Source organism: Macaca mulatta, chromosome 6, assembly GCF_049350105.2.
Source record: "Macaca mulatta isolate MMU2019108-1 chromosome 6, T2T-MMU8v2.0, whole genome shotgun sequence".
Classification (NCBI taxonomy): domain Eukaryota; kingdom Metazoa; phylum Chordata; class Mammalia; order Primates; family Cercopithecidae; genus Macaca; species Macaca mulatta.
Window position 1 is genome coordinate 177,408,863 of NC_133411.1, and position 14,022 is coordinate 177,422,884.

General features: G+C 37.6%; 1 protein-coding gene across 5 annotated transcripts in view; it reads right to left on the reverse strand.

Moving 5' to 3' along the window:
• Window positions 1-14,022, reverse strand: part of PANK3 (pantothenate kinase 3) — a 65,956-nt gene that overhangs the window by 29,447 nt on the left and 22,487 nt on the right. For 4 of the 5 annotated variants that reach the window (XR_013394998.1, XR_013394999.1, XR_013395000.1 and 1 more), the window contains exons 6-7: window positions 12,271-12,396; window positions 10,992-11,190 (exon numbers count right to left, since the gene is read on the reverse strand). Coding sequence is in view for 1 of the 5 variants with exons in the window: in XM_015141376.3 (XP_014996862.2) it covers window positions 11,140-11,190; window positions 12,271-12,396 (177 nt within the window). In the remaining 4 variants the exon portion in view is untranslated. Of the gene's footprint in view, window positions 1-1,343; window positions 11,191-12,270; window positions 12,397-14,022 lie in introns of those variants that run through there. The other variant, XM_015141376.3, reaches the window with a different exon arrangement.

Sequence of the window (14,022 nt, forward strand, 5' to 3'; positions counted from 1 at the left end):
AGACTTTTCCCTCCTTGGAAAGTTTATTTAAATTAAAGACTTAAGTGTGTAGCCTTGAATGTTTGCTCTTTAGGAGCTTATTTCTAAGTGCTTGTGGAAGCAGTACTTCTACATTTGAGTAGCTAAACTACATTTCAAATCTCATCCATACTGCATCATATTCTCCTTTAGTCCAGATCTTAGATTTTTTTCATCCTAGTTCTTGCTAGTTTTTTTTAATAAAGGATATGTACTTCACAGGTCACATGGTAGTCATGTTCATGTTTTCAACCATTCCTATACACTCCAAGAAAAGACACTATGATCTGAAAACTATGCCCGGAGCCATGACAATCATACAATTTGAAAACACAGCCATCAAGTTTCCGACTTAGTGCCTCACGTATTAAGATGATTTTTTTTTTTTGAGACGGAGTCTTGCTCTGTCGCCCAGGCTGGAGTGCAGTGGCGCGATCTCGGCTCACTGCAAGCTCTGCCTCCCGGGTTCACGCCATTCTCCTGCCTCAGCCTCCCGAGTAGCTGGGACTACAGGCGCCCGCCACCTCGCCCGGCTAGTTTTTTTTTTTTTGTATTTTTTAGTAGAGACGGGGTTTCACCGTGTTAGCCAGGATGGTCTTGATCTCCTGACCTCGTGATCCGCCCGTCTCGGCCTCCCAAAGTGCTGGGATTACAGGCTTGAGCCACCGCGCCCGGCCAATGATTTTTTTAAACAAACTTAACAGGCCGGACGGATACCCCATTCTCCATGATGTGCTTATTTCACATGCACACCTGTATCAAAACATCTCACATACTCCACAAAGCCTGAAATCCCAGCACTTTGGGATGCCAAGGTGGTGGATCACTAGAGCCCAGGAGTTTGAGAACAGCCTGGGCAACATGGCGAAACCCCATTTACACACACACACACACACACACACACCCCACACACAAAACGAAACAAACACCTAACCAACAAACAAAACCCTAGCCAGGCATGGTGGTGCATGCCTGTAGTCTCAGTTAGTTGGGAGGCTGAGGCTGTAGTGAGCCATGACTGCACCACTACACACCAGCTCAGTCAACAAAGAGACTATCTCAAAAAACAAACAAACAAACCCCAAACCAAAAAGCCAACAACATTCCTTTCTGATGCGGGATAACATGGTCTCGTCGGGGGAAAGTTTTCACATCTTAATAAATGCAAGTCTTAAATTTCATCAATGCTTTCTCTGTGCCACTGGGAATCTAGAGGTGAACAAGACTTTACAAAGTTCTTGCTCTCACGGAATTAACCACAACCGTGCATTTAATCGAAGTGAAAATGTGGGAATATGTAAGGTAAATAATAAAGGGACACATAGTAAACAACTTAGATAATTTATTAAGTAGAAAATAAAAAGTATGATTCTAACATCTATTTAGAATATGAACAAAATTAGAAACGGTTAAACTACAAGAAAAAAGGCAGAGATACTGAAGTTGGCTTAATGGTTATCCAACACAAACAAGCAAAACCCAAGTTACCTTCATGCAAATAAGCATTAAGGAAAAGAATACGGGAATGTTTACAGAATGTGCCATGGCAAACATTTTTCAAATTTACATAAGAAACTGTACATGAATGAAAAAATAAATTAGGTAATTTACAAGAAATGTTTTACAGATTACAACAGGCTATAACTTAGTTTATTATGAATAAAATTTGTAGCACATCATACATTTTTACATCACAGATTCAGTGTTAAAAGAATTCAGACATGATAAAGCTTAGACTTGACAAGAATAATGTAATAGACAGAATAAGGCAATTTACACTGAAATGGCATGTGGAAGTCAAATTAATCCCCAAATTAAAGGATTCCTTAGACTGGGACATAATAACATCTTCTGAGTACGATTTGGTCAATAACTGGGCATTAAGATAAATGCCATTCAATTTTAGTTAAAAAGTCAGCTTTTAGCTGTAGTTTAAATAAAAAGTAAAAGTACAGTGTACAAAAAAATAATAAAAACCATCTTAATATCACTTACATCCTAATACTATTAATTGTATTCGGGACAAGCAGACTAGGATATTGGTGTTACTTCTATAAAGTTACCTTCTATTTCTAAATGCTGTAAACTAAACTAAAACAGGTTCCACAGAAAAAGGTGGCAAATTCCAAAATGGCTTAATACCTGTGACGACTATTGACTGAGCCAGGTATGACATCGATGAAATTCAGACATACAATATAAAGTTGAGATAATCCCAAATTATTTTACATTATTTATATATACTTTACAAATTATGCAAACATGGAAATGTTTTCTTGGAAAGCTATTGGAACTGTAAGCACTGCGATGTATGAAAGAAAGATGTTTAGAGATACAAAATTTAATATCCTACAATTGAATTAGTTGCATATTTATACCATTCAAAATCTTGATTTTAACCTCATTCACTCCTTTGAAAAATACATTCCTCTTTTGTTCTTTTAAACGCAAAATGAGTGGCAGTTGCAGCAAAAACACTGAAATTCTACAAGGAAAAAAATTGATTTACCCCAAACGTATCTTTCAGCAGGAACTGTGGTACCTGAAATCCCAGTATCAGCTAATAGTTCGTTTGTTCGTTCATTCATTCATTCATTCATTCATTCATTCATTCATTCATTCATTCATGTTTGAGACAGAGTCTTACTCTGTTGCCCAGGCTGGAGTACAGCGGCATGATCTGCCCTCTGCCTCCCGATTCAAGTGATTCTCCTGCCTCAGCCTCCCGAGTAGCTGGGACTACAGGTGTGTGCCAACAAGCTGGGGTATTTTTTTTATTTTTAGTAGAGACGTGGTTCTTCCCATATCTATCCCCACTCACAATGATCAGAAATAAGAAACAGCTTTTTAAAAAGGGTCACTAAAAAATCCCAAATATATGTAACACAAACAGTCCGACTTAACAATGGTTTGACTTATGGTTTTTCAACTTTATAATGGGGCAAAAGCAATACATATTCAGTAAAAACTGTACTTCAAATTTCATCTTTTGATATTATCCTGGGCTAACGATATGTGGTATCATACTCTTATTTGAGATATTAAATCTTTCATTATAAAATAGGTTTTGTATTAGATGATTTTGCCCAGCTACAGGCCAACATTAAGTGTTCTGAACACATTTAAGGTAGGCTAGGCTAAGCTGGGATATTCAGTAGGTTAGGCGTATTAAATGTATTTTCAACTAACAGTATTTTCAATTTACAATGGGTCTACTGGAACATAACCCTATCATAAGTCAAGGAACATCTGTATTCCAACATTTATGAATAATTTTTTTTTTTGTACAATGAAAAAGTCATAATGCCCATATAATGCTGAAGTTAACATAGTAAAAATTCCAGATCACCTTTACAGATTTAAAAGTACAAACATTTTAATTTACATATAAAACCTTTCATATTACTTTAAGGTATATCTACCTGGCCATTACAGGCAATGACATATTAAGAGAGAACGCCATTCTACTGGTTTGGTGAGAATCCAATACCTAGTACCTATAAAACATATAACAATAAAAATTATGTAATAACTTAAAATTATATAAGCACTAAATATTAACTCCAAAACATGATACCAAATACCTGAAAAAAAATTAATTTAGTTATCCCAAACACGGCCATGAATGAAGCAACTTTCTCAGGACCCTGAAAACTGACTCATTTTCCATCATAACAAACCAAATAATGTTCAAAGAGGCAAGACCAGTGACCAACACTACTTCTAATACAATACCAAATATGACCTCACATTCACTGGATATACAGGACTAATGCAAATAGTAGTGACTGCTTTAAGAAAACATTTGGGCTGTTTGGAAGTGGAAATTAATTATTCAAAATTTAGATACGTCAGAAAAGCTGGGATGATTCATTTTCACACCACCATTATCGTGAAGGGGCTATCCAAATACTCTTAACAGAAGGAAAGAATTACTCACTTTTTTAGGTCTTCAGTGATTATTACTAGGCTCAGTAGAAACCAGAAGACAATTATTCTCTTAAATATTGACAAGAGGCAGTAATATAAGTAAAACATTATTTTCTGAGATTATCTGATGATTGAAACAAAGTTGGCTGAATTCCTTAGGTATCAGAATAAACATAAATCATTGATACTTCATGGCAGATCACTTTAAGTGAGGTCAGAGTATTATTACAAAAAGACAATATATTTCTAATGTTTTGTTTACACACACCACAAAACAGTTAAATTCAAAATAATGTACACTCATTTTCATTATCCTCTATCAGTTTTCACATGGCTTTAAAAAGTGAAAGAATTTCTAAACTACATTCTCAAATGCAATAGACTAAAATGAATAAAGTGCTCAACAGAAAAAGATACAATGAAATATGAAAAAATTTTGCTTATAATATACAGAGTGGTTATAAAGAACATATGGAAATTACTATCCAGTTAAGCTTTTCATCCAAAAACACAACCTTAAAAATCAAGGCAATATGTAATGGACTACTCTTCGAAGGCAAGAATACTGCTGGAATAAGAGGAAACCCTTTTCACTTTGTGCTACATCATTCTGCTTACAGAAACAATCTTTCAGGAACTGGTATTTACATTATAGCAATCACATGTACACTCAAAGGTAAAAAGAAAAAAAAAATCTCAGAAGTTTTTATAGAGTCTAATATTTAGCAAATAATCTGAACCACTTGAAGGGCTTTCAATTACCAAGTGTATTACAGGCAATAGCACTGACTTTACCCAAACTAAGATACCACCTAATTTCCAACTTATTTAGGGTAGTTGAGCAAGGAACTGCCATGTCAAATTACATGGCAAGTTTACTAATAGACTTAGTCTTTGGAAAAGATGAGCGTAGAACTTAAAAAGCACTAGTTTTAAAAGTCTCTAATTAGGCCGGGCGCGGTGGCTCAAGCCTGTAATCCCAGCACTTTGGGAGGCCGAGACGGGCGGATCACGAGGTCAGGAGATCGAGACCATCCTGGCTAACACGGTGAAACCCCGTCTCTACTAAAAAATACAAAAACTAGCCAGGCGAGGTGGCGGCCGCCTGTAGTCCCAACTACTCGGGAGGCTGAGGCAGGAGAATGGCGTGAACCCAGGAGGCGGAGCTTGCAGTGAGCTGAGATCCGGCCATTGCACTCCAGCCTGGGCAGCAGAGCGAGATTCCGTCTCAAAAAAAAAAAAAAAAAAAAAAAAAAAGTCTCTGATTAAAAGGCAATCTTCTCGCAGGGGCAGGGTGGTGGTGATGGGAGATTCTATATCCTGTGTTCTTTGCCTAGCCTCACAGCAAACTGACAGTGCTCCTTGCATTTGAAAAAGTTACCAGATTTTTTAAGAAGGAAAATTAAGCCCAAAAGTTACAAAGATTTTCTGGGTACAGAGGTCTACAATGCATTAAAGTTTCTTTTTAATCCTTAGAAATTGGCCCCTGAAAGTCCGATTTTAGAAATGAAGTCAATGGAATCATTAGATCTGCTTCAGTGAAGTATGTATGTTTGGACTGTTGGGAACTGTGCCCAGTGGACTCATACTATCTCAAATGTGATCTACTGGAAAGATTCAGGTCTCCTAAGAGAACTTGGCATAGTACCATGGTCAGATGGTAATAGACATACATAAGCATGCCATGACCCTAAAGCAACAACACACTTAAACTAGATAATAATTGTTCAGGAAGAACAATCCAACTAGAAAATTGGAGGTCCAGTTGGAGCAACCAGCCTTTGCTACTGCAAACTGAAGAGTGTGGCCACAGTATACCAGAGAATGGGGCCTGGTCCAACTCCAGAGAAGGCCACAAAGACCAAGACAGCCCCACTACAAAGTTCATCCCACCATACTCATCCTTTAATAACAAACAATCATGAGGACAGAACAAAACGCCATCCCTCCAAGACCTATCATATGTAAAGTCCTTCCTGCCCTTTCAACCAGAAACAGAGACTACAGTCAAGAAGATACTAACCACTCCTGCACTAATCTCTAGATTGGCTTCTCAACACCTGCAAATCCTTGAAGATTCTCATTGAGAAACAGAAGACAACATTGATTCCAGAGAGCTACTGAGAGAGCTGGAACATGATGGAAAAGACAGTGGGTTGTTGGTAGCTGGGTATTCTAAAGAGCGCCAGTGTGTTGCTTTTCTTGTACCGTCCTAGCACTCTTATCTCCTGGATGTCCTGGGACACATCCTGAGTCCCCTACAATTGCCGAAGGATCTCATTAGTACTCTTGCTTTCTGTTAATGAGCAAAAACTTATGACTTTCAGGGCAAAATGGAAGGGCTACACTTTATAGGACAGCTGGAAGGATGGTAAAGCCCAGTATCACTGGGCATAGCTCTTCAGACCCCAAGATGATCTCCAGACCAAAGATCTGGATCTCCAGAATACCAACAATGATGCCCAGCTGGGTGAGAGCACTAAAGGTACCCCAAAAGGCAGTAGGCGAGATCTCTCCAATGTACATGGGCACAAAACCTGTGCAGAGTCCACATTACAAGCCAGTAACCAAGTGGCCCAGGATCAGCATTTCAACCAACTCAGCTTTGTTTCAGAATCCCGTAAGGCAACCATTGATAGCCAACAAATTGATGATAAGCATTGAATTGCACCTGCCAAAGTGGTTGACAAAGAGTGCAACAGAAAGGAGTCAATCATATCACCATTGGCGAAGATGGCCACAGACAAGGGCCAGGGGGGAACGAGCAACACCTCAGAGGGAGAGTCTTCTAACCTCTCTTTCAAAGTGTAATTGAGAAAGTCCTGTATGATTGTCTCAGGAGCACTGATGACTCCAATGTTGTAGCCAAACTGAATAGAAGAGGTGGGGTGACCTGGGTCCCCATGGCCCTTATCTAATTCTTTTCAAATATTCAAGAAAAGAGTTAGGAGTGGGATTCCAGAGCCATTTCTTCCAGTCAACAAAACCTTCAAAGTGTCCTTGGCAGCAAGTTTTCAGGTCCTCAGTAATGCTCTAAAACTCACGCATCATTACAGCATCTCTGCGTTCTTGCCTTACCACATTTATCTCAGACCCAAACTTAGTTATTTCTTTTTATTACATCTGAACCATCAAAGCTAAATATTTTATTCTATTATGAATAACAGCAACAAAACCACATTTATCCCAAATAAATGTTACAGGAATCTAATAGATGAGCTGTTTTGAAACTTTATGGGAGTCTGAGGCAATACTGCAGAATTACTACAAGGATCAATGTTTAGTAAACAAAAGCATAATAGCTCCAAAATTTGTAAATCCTTTTACCTGGGAATTTATTCTCTCTTTTGTATTTTTGACAGTGATTACAAAGTTTTTCAGATTTTTATATTGGCAAGTTAACACTGGAGGTCCAATAGTTTAGTGAAGTTGTTTGAGTCTCTTGCTAATCAATGGTTTAGGAAGCAGAGATACTTGGGGATAAAACTGACTTCTATACATTACCAGTAAATCTAGATGTACTTTGTTTAAAGAGCTTAAAAAACTGTTTACATTACACAAGGTAAGTATCACTACGGGTTTTTTTTTTTTTTTTTTTTTTTACAAACCACAGTTTTACTTAACAGAGTTTTCAGTAGACTCAGAGATGCATGATAAAGACATTTCCCCATGTAGTTTTCGAATTTTACACTCAAGTTCTTACATTTGATTATAGGCATGAGCCACTGCACCCAGCCTCAAGTGTTTCAAATTCAGTTTTCTTCACCTAAAGACATGAATGTATGAATTATAAGAGTGGTTATTTAGGAGGAAAAGCATGTAAAGGTAAGTTTTTAGAATTTAGACTGAAACTTTGAATTCATGTCAGTCAGTAGCCATTTTAAAACCCTACAATGACTTCGTATTCTTTGCTTTAATGCTTCCATTGTAGTGACTAAATATTTGAGCCAAAATTCCATTAGTTCAATTTATTTTAAAAGTTTCTGATTTGTGTATCTGTACAGGTAAGAATCTTAATTGAATGATAGTAACTACAAGTTTTATACCTGTGGCAAATACTGTATTAGCATCTATAGATTTAGGGCAATCTTGAAGGAAAAATAGAATGGTCAGAGTCTAAGTTATTTCATCACTGTACTTTGGTTAATGTGGAACTATGATTCATATATTTTGTCCTTTCAAACTGAAATTACCTGCTAAAGTGCACGTAAAGTGAGCAACCATCTCACCACTGTGGCTCTTAGCTTTTCCCATATGTAGTCTAGAATTACTGGAATAATAAGAACACAAAATCATAATGAAGGCTGACAAAGATTATAATTTTTTATTAAGATCTCAAGTAACTCCCTGTAAGCTTACTGTGGTAAATAGATTTGGTTCTAATACCACAATGCCTCAAAGCTCTATGTTCTTAACGGTGCTGTCTTAGTAGAAATAAAACGTGAACCATGTGTGATTTTATCTTTTCTAGTAAGCACATTAAAAAAAACTGGAAACAGACGATTCTTTTTTTTTTTTTTTTTTTGAGATAAGAATCTCACTCTGTTGCCCAGGCTGGAGTGCAGTGGCACAATCTCAGCTCACTGCAGCCTCCGCCTCCTGGGTTCAAGCGATTCTTCTGCCTCAGCCTTCCGAGTAGCTGGGACTACAGGTGTACACCACCACGCCTGGCTAATTTTTGTATTTTTAGTAGAAACAGGGTTTTGCCATGCTGGCCAGGCTGGTCTCGAACTCCTGACCTCAGATGACCCACCCATCTTGGCCTCTCAAAGTGCTGGGATTACAGGTGTGAGCCACCACGCCCAGCTAAGATTCATTTTAATTGTATATTTTTCTTTAACCCAACATTTCCAATGTTAACATTTCAACATGTAATCAATACAAAAAATTAGGAGATATTTAACCTTTTATTGTCCCTAGTCTTCAAAAACCAGTGTATATTTTACACTTAAGAGCACATTTCGGCCGGGCGCGGTGGCTCAAGCCTGTAATCCCAGCACTTTGGGAGGCCGAGACGGGTGGATCACGAGGTCAGGAGATCAAGAGCATCCTGGCTAACAAGGTGAAACCCCATCTCAACTAAAAAATACAAAAAATAACTAGCCGGGCGAGGTGGCGGGCGCCTGTAGTCCCAGCTACTCGGGAGGCTGAGGCAGGAGAATGGCGTAAACCCGGGAGGCGGAGCTTGCAGTGAGCTGAGATCCGGCCACTGCATCCCAGCCTGGGCGACAGAGCGAGACTCCCTCTCAAAAAAAAAAAAAAAAAAAAAAGCACATTTCAATTCAGACTAACCACATTTCAAATGCTCAACAGCTACATATGGGTAGTAAGCTGCTGTACTGGACAGTGTGGTTCTAGAACTACCTCTTACAAATGAACACTATCAGTGTCCTTGAAAAACTTTCTTATTTGAGCTAGTTTATTTTATACAAACAAACAATTTCTTATTATTCCTGAAAGATCTCATATTGGCATCCTGCCATTTCACTGTAGTGCCTATCATTTTTCCATTGATACTGATAAAGTTGCCCAAGACACATCTTCCCACATAGAGGAAGTAAGAGGAAAAAAACCCTTTTGGATAGAATCTATTAAAACTCATCCCACTATTCCTCTGTACATAAGTAACACTGCGTCTGCTGAGTGGAATTTGCATTCGGAACTTCAAAATTCAGACTCATCTACCTTTCCAAGTTAGACAGCTGGGGAAAGAACTTCCTAAATCTTAAGGATGAGGGTAGAGGGCTCAACCCCACTCCAGATTCAGGCAAGGGGAATAGGAAAGAGTGAGATCAGAGCATGGTGGCCTCTTGCGGGGGTTCCTTTGATGGAGGCTGTGGGGGAGTGGAAGGCATTATTTTAAGGGGATAAGAAGCAAATGGAAGACTTGCTCCAACTCTAGAGTTTTCATAGAGTTAGAGGAGGTGAAGGGATTTATTCCTGCCATGGATCATGGGCGCTTCTATAATCAACTCCTGGTTTTGCACTATTTTTATAAATGGAGATTGGACCTTGGTGACAGCCTCTCTTCCCCTTTTCCTATGTTGCTCAATTTCCTTTCCCTCCTAGGTTCTTACTCATTTCAAACCCTTGCCAGTAACAGTATTTTAGTTATCAGTTCTCACCATTCCCTCTGGTGGTTGAGCCTTTGGATAAAAATCCACATGGCTATGGAGTGAGTTTTGTTGGAAAAGGTGACCTTTCTCTAACTGCACCTCTATTTCTGGCTCCTCAAACGGCGAAGGGTGATAATAAGGCATGGTAGAGGTTTTCCCATTTTTCAGTGACTAGATTGTGAATATTTCCAAATGATTTTTCTATTATTAATGTTACTGTGGTTGTTTTAAAATAAAAGCTCCTAATGTACATATGATCAAAACAAACAAACAAAAAAGAGCACAGTGAACTCAAATCATATTCCATTACAATAGTCCCAGGACTTCATTAGACCGACTCCCAGTAATTAAGCTTCCAATCTTAAAATGTTAAACATTTCAACGTGTACTGACTAATTCCTGTAAAATACAGAAAGTGCAACATCACCAAATGTGCATTTCCCAGGATTCATTTTAGAATTCTCATGAAAATTTAATAATAGTATTTCAGTTAATTATGGCATTTGAGAAAAGACACTTATGGGGAAAGATCACATACATGCTTTGGGTGATATGTTAAAAAAAAAAAAAAAAACCTACAATAATTAGTAGTATTGCCTTAACATTTCTAAAATCACATAAAAATGATCATCTTTGATTGCCATTTCAATAATTTTGGATACAGGGTATGTTATTTTCTGCTCACTAGTAATCAAAACATAAAACAGACTTGTAACAAATATTCAGAGTCGATTATTTTCATAAGCTAAACATTTCCGAGACTTTAAGATTTGTGTTTGAGCATACAGTACTGCAATGTTGGCTACATAAAATTTAAAAATCTTTTTAAGAGGAAGCTCAATAATCAGAGGCTGTATTGCATTTAAGGATTTAACACTGGCTATATACAAAAGGGAAAGCATTTCAATGAGAAATACTTCACGTTACCAAGTTCTCTCCTTTAATATGGCAACATTCAGCAGCTTATGCTACTCTTCTATCCTTTGGTTCCCAGTGACAAACAATGCAGTAATAATGCCTCTGGTTTTAGTTCCTCTTGGACGACATTTATTAGCAGAGAGAGAGACCTGATGCTTTAGCTGAAATTTGGCAGCCCAAGAAGTGCACCAACTGCTCCAAAGTATCCCTGTATAATTTAAAAATAACTGTTATGTAGTGCAGCTTTTAAATTAGCATATAATATTAACCACTTGAGAACACACAACTATGCACAATCTATCTGTTTAATAATATTTGGAAACCTACCAATTTCTGTGTTGTTAGCTATTATAAAAAATCTTCTGAATCTGTATTCTTGATATCTACACAGCTTTGAAATATGTATTTTTATTTATTATTATTATTTTTAGAGACATGGTCTCACTATTTTGCACAGGCTGGCCTTGAATTCCTGGGCTCAAGTGGTCCTCCCATCTCAGCCTCTTTAGCTGGGACTATAGGCTCACACTGAAATATGTATTCTAAAAGTGTGGCCTTTAGACACTAAAGCTTCCAGGACTGTAATAGCAATTCTGCACCCTCTCCCCTTTACTTAATAAACAAACTAACTTCCTCTGGCTGTGCCTGACACTCACACGGCACGCCATGTGGAACTGCACAAGGGCACACCATTCTGATTTGTATTGTGTGAGCAGTGACAATGAGACAGGGAAGCTTTTAAGAGCAGAATAATTTGAATCTGTGTTACTAATTTGTAATGATACAGCCATTTGACTTTGATCACAAAATGATTCAAGTTAAGTTAATCCAAAACATTATGTGGACTGATAATTGCTCAGATCAGAATTTAACTGCATGTAGTAAATGAATACTAAAAAATTTGGGGGTGCTTAGCAGGTTATTATAATTCTCTTCCCCACAACTGAAACTGAAGTGAAGGAACCAATATTCTACCTAAGGCTGGGCACGGTGGCTCACACCTCCAAAGGATTGCTTGAGGCCAGGAGTTCCAGACCAGCCTGGGCAACAAAGACAGATTCTGTCTCTACAAAAAATATTAATAAAAATAAATTAGCTGGGCATAGTGGTGCATGCCTGTGGTCCCAGCTACTTGGGAGGCTGAGGTGGGAGGATTGCTGAGCCTAGGAGGAAGAGGCTGCAGTAAGCCATCATCGTGCCACTGAACTCAAGCCTAAGTGACAGAGCAAGACCCTGTCTCTTAAAAAACATGCTATTAAAATTCACAAAAAACATTTTCCTACCATACCTCATGTTCTAGAAACAATGCTTTTAGTTGACCTTTTGACCAATAATCCAGTGCATACGCCAGAAGTTTCATTGAGAGGGTATTGACACGTAAAAAGTTTCCAACAAAGACAACTCTGTTTATTTTCTAAAAGAAAAGAACAAAGAAAAAACTTGTAAAAATAATTAACACATTTTACAATATAAAAGGTTTCAAAATATTTATTTAAAGATGTAAACAACAACTACCCTTTATCAGTATAATACCTACTACATTCCTGGCATATAGCTCTATAATCCTGAGTATTTAAAAATTAGTTCTGCACACATCATCCAAAATCCACAAAACGTATAACACCAAGAGAGAACCCTAAACTATGGACTTTGGGTGATGATGATGTGTGCACAGGGTGATTGACTGTAACACATGATCACTCTACTGTGGGATGTTGAGGATGGAGGGCTGTGTGTATATATATGGAAGGTGGTATATGGGAACTCACTGAGCTTTCCACCTAATTTTACGTGAAACTAACACTGATCTAAAAAATAAAGTCTACTTTTAAAAAAAGGTTCTAGAAAGACTCCTAGCAGATGATTTCAGGTAAGACTTGTTTTTGAAAATGGACAATAAATAGCCCCCTTACAAAGTCATTTGGAGACATATTATTGATGTGATTAAAAAAAAAAAAATCAAAACATGGTAAGTACTATGAAATGCATTTATGATAAGTAGCAAATTTGGCCCATATATTGCACATTATTGATGTGATTTAAAAAAAAATCAAAACATGGTAAGTACTATAAAATGCATTTAGAATAAGTAGCAAACTTGGCCCATATATTGCAATGCATGTTGAACAATGACATGCAACTGTGGATTCTATAGAATTGGAGAGTAATACTGACTGGGGCACTGGCACGTGCATTCCTCTAGGATTCTAGCATTCTTTCTCCATCCCCTGCCTGATTAATCAAATCATTCTCTCTCTGCAAAGATTCCACACTAATTTGGTTTCTTAGATATCTCTATTAGGAAATCTTAGGGGAACTGGTGTTTGAATCACCAGAAAACTTATTTCGACTCTCACAATATACTGACTTTTGAGTAGAAATCTTTGTACATAAGTTGGGATACTATAAACCATGGCCTAAATCATTGTTAACTCAATTGGTCAGTGGAAATTTAGACATAAAGGGCTAAGAATAAAGGTTTCAAATTGTTGTCAGCCCCCAACATGGCCTACTAGTAACTCCATCAACCAACTAACACTTAAGTTTCTTAAGTTATTAAAAAACTGATGAGATCAAGTTCTGGATTTAAATATAGAATAATTCAGAGGATTTGCATAGTTGTTCTCTCTGCTGGAAGCTTTCTCCCCAAAATGTCTACGTGTACAGTTTCCCCCTCACCTCCTTCAAATCTCTGCCTAAGAATCACATTTTCAAGAAAGCTTTCCTTTAGCCACTCAATTACTTGGCAATTTGTCCTCTACCACTCTCTGCCCTATTCCCAATCCTCTTTATCCTGTTTGATGGTCTCTTTTTAAAAAAATAGCATTCATCACCTAATACACACTAAACAATTTACTTAATATGTCACCAGAATGAATGCAAGCTCCACAAAGCCAGATCTTTGTTTTCTTCGTTAATATATTCCAAATACCCAGAACAATGTCTGGCATCTGGTAATCAATAAATATTTACTCAATGAATAAATGAATGAATGAATGAACAAATGAAGGCTTCCTTCAAAAAGCATATTTCCCAATCC